General features: G+C 44.0%; 1 protein-coding gene across 3 annotated transcripts in view; it reads right to left on the bottom strand.

Moving 5' to 3' along the window:
- Positions 1-10364, bottom strand: part of Kiaa1429 (KIAA1429 ortholog) — a 69681-nt gene extending 59317 nt beyond the window's left edge. For 2 of the 3 annotated variants that reach the window (XM_005381810.2, XM_005381809.2), the window contains exon 1: positions 10091-10361. In XM_005381810.2, the coding sequence (XP_005381867.1) occupies positions 10091-10153 (63 nt within the window). In that variant the 5' untranslated portion in view covers positions 10154-10361. Of the gene's footprint in view, positions 1-10090 lie in introns of all 3 variants that reach the window. The other variant, XM_005381811.2, reaches the window with a different exon arrangement.
- Between the last annotated feature and the right edge of the window lie 264 nt (positions 10365-10628).

Here is a 10628-nt window from a genome sequence, read left to right on the forward strand (position 1 = left end):
AAAAAAAAAAAAAGAAATCAGAGAAGCCGTTTACATACTGAACAGCTGAGATATCTTCCTTGCCAAATTTTTTAAAAATCCACAAACTGAGAGTCTACCATAATAAAAGAAATGGGTGGTGTAAGTTATAGTCAATACATACTTATCTTTATGAAACATCTGACACAGAATAAGACCAATGCAGCTCTCATGGTCAGTAATAAAAAAGAATTTTCACATTATTTTTGGACTGTTTTACATCATTTCCTAAGAATTCAGTGAACCATCATTTTACCTGGTGGTCAAAATTACCAGGAGAAAAATGTGTCACATTCTTTACCTCTAGAAAGGGTGAAGCTCTCTTCATATTGCAAAGGATATCATCCATATCAACAGAGCAAAAGAGCGACATGTCAGTGTGCCTGAAATACCGAAATGTGATGAAGGATGATTTTGCAAATTTGCACATTTGGGGGGTTTTTTCCATGTGTTACTGGGGATTAAACCCACAACAAGCTACATTCTGAGCCCTTTCATTGCTTTGTTTTGTTTTTTGTAGTACTAATCACTGAACCTAGGGTCTTCACACTGACCTACATCCTTAGCCCTTTTTTCTTTTCTATTTTTTGTTTTTTTCCGGTAGCAGGAATTGAACTTACGACTTCATGCTTGCCAGGCAAGCACTGTGCCACTGAGCTAAATCCCCAGCCCTCTTAGCCCTTTTTTCAATTTTTTTTTTTTTTTTTTTTTTTTGGACACAAAGGCTCACTATGTAGCACAGGCTAGCCTTGAACTCACAGTGATCCTCCTGCCTCAGTCTTCTAAGTGCTAAGACTACAGGCATGTGATAACAAGCCTGGCTCCTTTTTTTAAATTCTGAGAGGAGCTCACTAAATTGCTGCTTCCTAAGCTAGGCTTGAACTTCTAATCCTCCTGCCTCAACCTCCTAGAATGCTAGCAACACCCCAGCCTGACTCCTAGCCCTTTGTGGTGGTGTTTTTTTTAACTTGAGACAGTCTAGCCAGGCATGGTGGCACACGCCTGTAATCCCAGCACTCAGGAGGCTGAGGCAGGAGGATCGTTGGGAGTTCGAGACCAGCCTGGGCTACAAAGTGAGCTCAAGGCCAGCCTGAACTGCACAGTGAGACCCTGTCTCAAAAAAAAAAAAAAAAAGGAAAAAATAATTTGAGACAGTCTTGGTAAACTGCCCAGGCTACAAACTTGTAATCCTCCCGCCTCAGCCTTTTGAGTAGTTGGGATTATAGATGTGCACCACCTCGCCCCAACTATTCTGGCATTTTTAACATGAAGTTAAATATATAGGTATAAATAGCTGAAAATAATTTCCACTATTCAAATGTATATTAGGGACTATGGGCACAGCTCAATGGTAGAACACATGCCTAACATGCACCAAACTCTGGGTTCAAGAAACCACAAGCTCAGCACTGCAAAATAAATTAATTAATTCACTTTAAACTTTAATAGACATAAAACATGATACACGCAGAGTGAGACTAACTGCTAGTTGTATTCCAGTACCCATTTCTTTCTCTTCTAGAGATGTTTTAGCTGGGTACAAGTCAGCTAGACTATTTCCCAGGCTCCCCAGAAGTAAATGCAAACATATCCTTCCACCAGTGAGCTGTGAAGGGAAATGCAGGAAAGTCTGGGTCATGTCCTCAGAGGGAAAGTTCAGACTTGCAGACTCTCCTTCCACTTCTAACTCCAAGAGTTTAATGTCTTTCAGGATGTGCTATTACAAATAGGGCTATAGAGTCATTAGATTAGCCCTAAATTATTTCCATCCAGATTACTGAAAGAGAAAACTCTATGTATGTAAAACTATCATTATGCAGACTCTTGTTATAGCAGCAGAACTTGTATCCTAATTACAAAGATACCTTAGGCATTCAATAAATGTTTCAGTAGATAAATAAAAGAAACATTTTGTCTTAAACTTTGGTGCCATACTCTCCCTCTATTTATTTATTTAGGCTTTTTGAGGCAGGGTCTTGCTATGTGTGTAGTTCAGGCTTGCTATATATATAGTTCAAGTTGGCCTTGAACTCACTGTGTAGCCCAAAGGGGCCTCGAACTGGTGACAATCCTTCTGCCTCAGCCCCCTAGTACTGGGAGTATAGGTGTGTGCCACCACACCGGGCTTTATACTTCCTTCTGATAACAAACTCTTCTATTTACTCTACTATGCAGAGGTTGACTTATTTGTTAAGGTTTGTATCTAGAGGCACCCCTAAATCCTCATGCACTCACAGCCAGGGCTTTTGCAAAGTGACTGAGTCATGGGGGTTCTACACAGTTCAGTGTGACGCTGGGAAGTGAGGCTTCACTGGAAGAGGCAAGAGGTGCAACCTGCAAGTGTGCATCTCCCTCTTGGCTCCTCCTCCTCTCTCTGCTTCCTGGCTGCCACGATGCAAGTAGCTTTCCTCCACCCAGGCCCTTCCCCTGTGGTGACCCCCATGCAAGCATGAACTTCTAAAACACGAGCCAGAATAAACCTCTCCTGCCTGAAGTTGTAGCTGTCAGGAGTTGTAACTCAGTTACAAGAATTTAACTAAGATTTTGGCACCAGCCCATAATCTCAGCACGCAAGAGGCTGAGGGAGGAAGATCACCAAGAGTTTGAGTTCAAGGCCAGCCCAAACAACATAGTGACACCTTGTCTCAAAGACTTTGGTACCAGAGAAATGTGGCTGTTGCTGTGACTACCTGACCACATGCTTTAGAAGCCTCTGGAAATGGTTTGCAAAAGGTCTGGAGATGCCAGCTGGAAAAAACAACTAGAATGCTGAAGCCAAGTTCGATGGAAGATCCTGGTCAGAGCTCAGATTCTTGTCAGAACTAGGAAGACCAGAATGCTGACAGAAATGCAGATGATAAGGACCAGGTTCAGGAGGTTTCAGATGGGAACAAGGACTCCACTGGCAGCTAGACTCAAGACCATGTGTGTTATTTTCTAGCAAAAACTTTGTCTACATTTTGCTCATCCTGAAACTCTGAGGGAGACTGAGGTTAAGGTTGGTGAACTAATTAACCTGACAAAGGAAATGTCAAAGCAACCCAAGGTTAGGCTGTGGCATGGGTACTAGTGGGAATTTAGAGCCAGGTCTACATTGGGAATCATGAGTAAAGAACAGAGCTGAGTGATTTTAAATTCTCAATTTTGCCTGAAAACAAGGGTTTATAAAAATTCTGGAGAGGACAGTTTGGTCACTAAAAAGGTTAATACATAAAGCCTTTACAACAGGACAACAGGAAAGATGCCTCACAGGCACTCCAGAAATCAGCAAGACCCCACGCTTCACTGGCTATAATGCTTAAAAGTGAAAGACTCTGCTCTGAGAAGAAAGCCCCAGGGAACTCAGCTCATTCTGAGACAGCTAGGAAAGAGTTCCCAGAGCTGAGCCATCCAGGCCTCTGCAGCCATGATTCAAGGAGGCCAGGCTACTGCTCACTCTGGCTGCAGAGCTTGGCATCACCCATTTGGTGCTGGTTTCACAGGCACATAGAATTCAAGAGGTGTGGGATCAGGGAGGCTTCCACCAAGATTTCAGAACTAAGTCTCAGAAGCCAGGCAATGTGTCCCTAAGAGGGCAGTGAGTGTGAAGCTGAAGATGCAGTGGAGACCAAAAGATTTTGGATAAGACAGGAATGTGGATTGTCTGCTAAGGAAGGCTGAAGGCAGTGAGAGCAGCCTGCCCAAGGGCAGCCAGGGAAAAGGCTACCCAAGCCATCTGGAGTTTTCAACTCGCAGCAACTTGCCCCAGGTACTGGACAATGGACATGAAACTACAGAATTTAATGTTAGCCCTGCTGGGTTTTGGTCTTGTTTGGTCCCATTCTTTTCTATCCCCCATAGCTCCCTTTTGGAATGGGAAGGCTTATCCTGTGCCACTGTATGCTGGAAGTGTTTAACTGTCTTTTGATTTTTACAGGAGCTCACAGCCAAGAGCTAGCTTTGAGTCTCAGAGGTAACTGGGCTTGGCTTTTCAGCAATGGTAGAATTGTTAGGACTTTCACAACTCTTTAAGAGGTGAACTAAATGCATTTTGTATAAAGAGATGCAAATGAGCCGGGGGGGGGGTTAAAAGGCAAAATGTTAGGGTTTACATCCCCTCCTCCCAAAAAAAAGCCTCATGTACTCACAGGCAAGCCCTTTTTAAACCATAGAGGCTTTATATCTAAATATGACATGGGGAGTTTCGTTGCAGAGGCAGTTACTGGGGCTGTGAACTGGGAGGGCCGGGTACTACATCTGCTTCCCCAGGTCCTCCTTACTCTGTCTTCTTCCTGGCCCCCAGGGACAAGAACAGCTTTCCCCTGATCAGGCCCTTTCGCCCTTCCACCATGCAGCTGACCATGAAAGGACCAAACGTTCTAAAATAAACTTCTCCACCTTTAAATTGCAGGTATCAAGTATTTTGTCCCAGCCCAGAGGAAAGTGACTCAGAAGTTATGAAGCCTCACAGTGTATATATATAAAACTTAGAATAAATGTTTATCAACTCTATCTTCCTCCACCCTATCTCCTACTACTGCTACTACTAGTTAGGGTATAATCACTGTGGACCTTAACTAGAAAAAAAAAAAAAAAAAAGGAAAGAACTACTTAAGGATTTTCAAGCAGCCTTTCAAGTTTCTGTATAACTGCTACCACTTTTGTTAAAAAAAATCTTAGGGCTGAGGATATAGCTCAGCAGCACAACTGCCTGCCTGGCAAGTGCAAGGTCCTCAGTTCGATTCCTGGTACCAAAAAAATAAATAAATAAACAAAAAATTTTTAAACAGTTATCAAATGTATATTATGTTCCAAGCTATACTAGATTCTGAGAAAACAAAGATAAGACACACCCTATAAGGAATAGATAATCTATTGTACCAGCAGATAAACTGCAAAAATACAGATGTGCATTTGATGCTATGAAAACACAGAGGGGTACTTAGCTCGTATTATGAGGAAATATCTATTAGGGAGACAAAAAGAGCAACAGGGAAGATTTCCTAAAAGTAGCAGCACCTGAGCTAAGTAAGTCACAGGAAAACATCTGCAAAGAGAGATTCATTGGGCAAAGGCAGAAAGCATACATGAAAGGAATCCAAACAAGAACTTGGAAAATTCAAGCAATCACACAAGCAGTTCACTGTGACTAAAGGGCAAAATGGAGGAGAAAAGTAGGACAGAGGAGCTAAGCATAACCACAGACCTACCAAAAAATTGAACTGTTTCTCCCATAAAGACCGCCCCAATCTGTATCTCCATCTAGGACCTCTTTCCTGAGCCCCAGGCAGTTACATCCAATGGCCCACATGATGGTAAATTTGAGGCTAGCCTGGGTAACTTAGTGACTTAAACCTTGTCTCAAAAATTTTTTCCGCCAGGTGTGGTTGCTCATGCCTGAAATCCCAGCACCTGGCAGGTGCAGGCAGGAGGACTGCTATGAGTTCAAGGCTAGCCAGGCTACAAAGTGAGTTCAAGGCCAGCCTGAACTGCATAGTGAAACCCTGTCTCAAAAAGACAAAAAACACAAAAAATTTTTTGCCAGACATGGTGTATACCAGCACTCCCAGTACTCAGGAGACTGAAACAGGAGGACTGCTGTGAGTTCAAGGCCAGCATGGGCTATAAAGTGAGTTCGAGGCCAGCCTTAACTGAATACTGAAATCCTGTCTCAAAAAAAAAAAAAAAAAAAAAAAAAAAAAAATTTGAAAGGAGGATGGGTTTGCACATGTAGTCCACTGTAAAGGCCCTGGGTTCAATTCCTAGTGCAAAGGAAGGGAGCAAGGAAGGAAGGAAAGGAGGAAGGGAGGGAGGGAGGCGGGCAGGAAGTCAGACAAAAAACACCACAAACGAAATTGGTTAATTCATATAGCACCACGCACACTCATTTAAGGACTCCTCTTGCGAAACTTTAGTAAGTTGTTCCCTGCCAGATTAGAAATTCATTTGAAAGGAAGGACAATGAGTTTTGTTTCTTTTTACTTGTATTACCTCTCTTAGAGCTACACTTTCACCTTCAAAAGTGTTTCTCATACAAAACTGTTAAGAGCCCGGCGTTCAGGCACTACTGTAATGCCAGCACTTGGGAGGATGAGGAAGAAAGACCACTTCCAGTTCAAGGCCAACCTACACACAGCAAGACCCTGTCTCAACAAATAAATAAATGCTAAGGCTGAGAGGGTAGGTCATGGTAGAATGCCCAACTAGTACGCATGAAGACTTAGGTTCCATGCCCAGCACTCCAGCCAAAAACAAAACAGAAAACAAAACTGCAAGTAATTGTTAAACAGATTCCCAGCTTCCTACTAGGGAATCTATCTGATTTAGGACTAAACACATCAAAACCTAAAATAACCTTATTCCCACCAAAAAGCACTTCCACGCTTTTCCATTACTATGAATGGTCCCATCAGCTCTCTAGTCTCTACAATTCTATCATTTTAACTACATACAATCTGTTGTCATCCTATCATTCTGTATCCAAAATGTATCTTGTATATACTCCTTCCTATTTAGTCCCACTGGGACAGAATATGACAGTTTTAGAGTTAGGAAATGGGGTGTCGGTGTACCTGAATGTAGCGATGCCACTTTAGACAAATTGCCTAACCTCTCCTGCTGTTTCTTTAACTACAAAATGAGACTAATCACCTTGCAAAACTGATGGAAGGACCAGAGGGGTTTTTTGCTGTTTTTTTTTTTTTTTTTTTTTTTTTTTTTTTTTTGAGACAGGGTTTTACTATGCAGTTAAGGCTGGCCTTGAACTTACTTTGTAGCCCTGCCTGGCCTGGAACTCAAAGTGATCCTCCTGCCTCAGCCTTCCCGATAAAGCTCATGTGCCACCACGCCTGGATTTTATTTAAATAACCAAAGCACTGCATCTGGCACAATTTACTCAGTAAATGCTAACAAGTATTACTTCCCATTTGGTAACTTAAACTTTCATTATATCTCAGTTTTTCTTCCTGATCTTATCACCTCTGTTTTCTCTGAACCATTTTAGGTATTACTGACCAATTAATTTACCTAATGCAGTTTATTAATCATATAATTTGCCTACTCAAAATCTACCCACTTTCTAAAAAAGTTTACACTCTACTGGACATTCAGTCCACAAGCTGGCTTTGAACTGCCTTGATGCCACTTCACACTGCTGGCTGGGTACAACCCAACAGATGACTTACTACTCAAAAAGAATGCATTGGTTTCCTAACTACAACTGTGAAACCGTCCCCATTCCACTAAAAAGCAAGTTCACATGCCAAACTTGATATAGTCTTCCCTAATATTCTCAAATAAAGAGTAATCTCAGCCAGGCATGATGCACACCTGTAATCCCAACACTACTGATAGGCATGAAGCAGGAGAATCACAAATTTGAGCCCAGCTTGGGCAACTTAGGGATTTAGCAAGACCCTGTCTCAAAAAAATTAAAAGGGCTAGAGATTTAGCTCAATATAAAGGCCCTAGGTTCAATCCTCAGTACTTAGGGAAGAAAGAAAGATTTCTCTCCTCTGAAATCACATAACCTTCAATACTCACAAAGGGAACTAAGTAAGTATCAACTGTCCTCCTAAAATGTCAGCTACTGATAAGTACTTTGAAAACAAGATGACAAACTCTAAGGAATTTCCATTGTACCTCTTGGTACACTCATCACATTCTAATTTGCATGACAAATTTTGTAAACCCAGTCTATAATAATTATAAACCTTTTGAAGACATTTCAGTATTTGTATCTCCCATAAATCTTTACTCCTTCAAGACTCAGTTCCAAATGTGATCTTTACTAAACCCTCTCTAGATACCTCCACAAGAAGGTGAATATTTCCTTCCCAATCACTGCACAGTCTTTTAGACAAACACATAGTGTTTGTCTAAAAATGAATGAAGGAGGGCACGGGTAATACACGGCTGTATTCTCAGCTACTCAGCAGGTTAAGGAAAGGAGATCACAAAATCAAGGCAGCCTGAGAAAGTTAACAAAACCCTGTCTCAAAATAAAATTTTAGGCCAGGTGTGGTAGCATACGCCTGTAATCCCAGCACTGAGAAGGCTGAGGCAGGAGGATCGCCATGAGTTCAATCTTGCCAGAGCTACAAAGTGAGTTCAAGGCCAGCCTTAACTGCATAATGACATTCTGTCTCAAAAAGGCAAATAAAATAAAATTTTAAAAAAGACTGGGGAAGCCGGGCGTGGTGGGGCACACCTGTAATCCCAACACTCGGGAGGATGAGGCAGGAGGAGCATCACTGTAAGTTCGAGGCCAGCCTGGGCTACAAAGTGACCTCAAGCCAGCCTGAACTGCACAGGGAGACCCTGTCTCAAAAAGACAAAAAAAAAAGATTAAATAAATGATGGATGTATGAACGCCAAACTTTCTAAATACAATAGGTTTATTCTGATATAGCCACTGTTGCCATTGTAATTTTCCTAAAGCCTAGCTGGGATTATAGTCAAAAAAGTATAGTAGTCACTGAACAGTGCCAACTGACCCACACGCAACACAAGGCTACAAACAAATTCCCTCACTAAGATATGCTAACCTAAAATTCTCCAACTTTTGACTTTTACATACCTATAAGCCATGAGATAAATTAAAAGGTCAACATTATCAACCACTAACCATATCGTCACTTTCTATTAGAAAAAAAAAAGGGGGGTATTTTAAACATTTTCAAAATATTTATTGGCCACTTATCTTTTCCTAGGTACTATCCTAGGCCCTGAAGACACAGCCGAGAACAAGAAAATATACTACCTATCCTCAAGGAGCTTAACCCCAGAACACTCTCTTGCTGGCTGCCTGTAATCCCAGCTACTTGGGAGGCAGAGGAAGGACGGTCACGAGTTTGAGGCCAGTCTAAGCAATTCAGCAAGGCTTGCCTCAAAAAGAAGATACAGAGCCAGGCATGATGGCGCACGTCTGTATTCCCAGCACTCAGAAGCTGAAGCAGGAGTATCGGCCTTAGTTTCAGGCCAGGCGAGGCTACAAAGTGAGTTCAAGGCCAGCCTGAACTACAAAGCGAGACCCTGTCCCAAAAAGCCAAAAATAAACCGGGCATGGTGGAGCACGCCTGTAATTCCAGCAATTGGGAAGCTGAGGCAGGAGGATCGTTGCAAATTCGAGGCCAGCCTGGGCTACAACGTGAGCTCAGGCCAACTTAAACTGCAGAGCAAAACCTTGTCTCAAAAAGACCCCCCCAAAAAAAAAGCCAAAAATAATAACTAGGGATAGAAATGACAATATAGAAAAAAATAACTAGATCACAACTCCCTAAATTCAATTCCTACTAACAAGGAGCCTACTCTTCACAAAATGCAAAAAGAAATAAATAACCTCTGAAAAAACAACAGTTCTCTAAATCAATAAATTCAGTCAAGACAGAAAAACAGGCTGTGTTTTCTTTCTTCCGCAATGACTCTGTGGTCTGATAAAAGTTCATTTCTGGCCGACCTTCCACTAGCTACATTCAATTGAAGCACGGTAGACCCATTTTCACGCTCAGAGGCGCTCGCGTAATTTGGTCCAGAGACTGGTCCACAGTTGCCACCCTCGCCGCTCCACAAGACAACGTTTCTGCTTTGTGCAGACAGCTTCGACCACAATCCTCTCTGCAACTCTCCCTGCTTCGGACGCTCTGTGAAAAGCAGATATAAGCATCTCATGCCCCGATGTGTGAAATCCTCCCCCGAAGTACTGAAGCTGCACGACAAACTGAGGACGCTACAATGCTCAGCCGGAAAGCGTCACAAAGGACAGGAGAGACGTCGCAACTCGGGGACCCGAGGCAGCGCGAGCTGCGGCTCAAACCTGCACTACTGTCAAAGACGGGCTGCCGACATGCCCCCACCCCTCCCGAAGTAACCCGAGAAAACGAGTACAAATAAGCACCGCCAGCCGAGCGGCCAGCTCCACACACGCGCGGGGGCCGCCGCCCTCCCCCGGGCGCGGCGCTCACACCCAGGCGGGCGGTGGGCGGTGCGCGTGAGGATTCAGAGCGGCAAGCGGGACGAGTCCGGGGCTCCTAACGGTTTTTTAAAGAGTCCCCGCGTCGAGGAACGAGGTCGCAATCGCGTTGCCAAGCCTTACCTCAGCGCTCGGATGTTTAAAAGTGTCTAAAAATAGCAGCTCCATGGCCGAGTCCACCGCCATGTTTGCCGCGGGCGGGGGACGGGGGCAGACTTCCGGGGCAGCGCTCCAGCCTCGGAGACAGTGGCTCAGGAGAGCGAGAAACGGCAGCACTTCCGGTGACTGCAACGCTAGCGCCCCGAGCCTCGGCCTATCCCGACGCGTCTAGCGGCCCGGACTCGCTGGCCCCGCCTCCTCCAGCGCGGCGGAGGGCGCTCGCGGAACGCGGAGGGACAAGGAGGGAAGGAGGTGCCTACGGGGTGTCCAGTGGTCCAAATTCCGTCGTTCTCGGGGTTTCGGAGCCATGCCGACCTCCGAGAGTGCTGGGTGGAGCTGGTTTCGTTGGGAGAGGCGGGACAGAATGCTGCGGGCTCTGAGTGCCCGGCAGGGGAACTCCGAAATGCAACCTCTGCGGCTCTGGAAGGAAAAAAGGAAAAGAAAACGTGAAACGAGGTTGAAAAATAAGACACTTTTTAAAAAGAAAAACTTGTCTCAGCAA

Source organism: Chinchilla lanigera, unplaced genomic scaffold, assembly GCF_000276665.1.
Source record: "Chinchilla lanigera isolate Chin_1 unplaced genomic scaffold, ChiLan1.0 scaffold00016, whole genome shotgun sequence".
In the NCBI taxonomy this organism is placed as follows: Eukaryota; Metazoa; Chordata; class Mammalia; order Rodentia; family Chinchillidae; genus Chinchilla; species Chinchilla lanigera.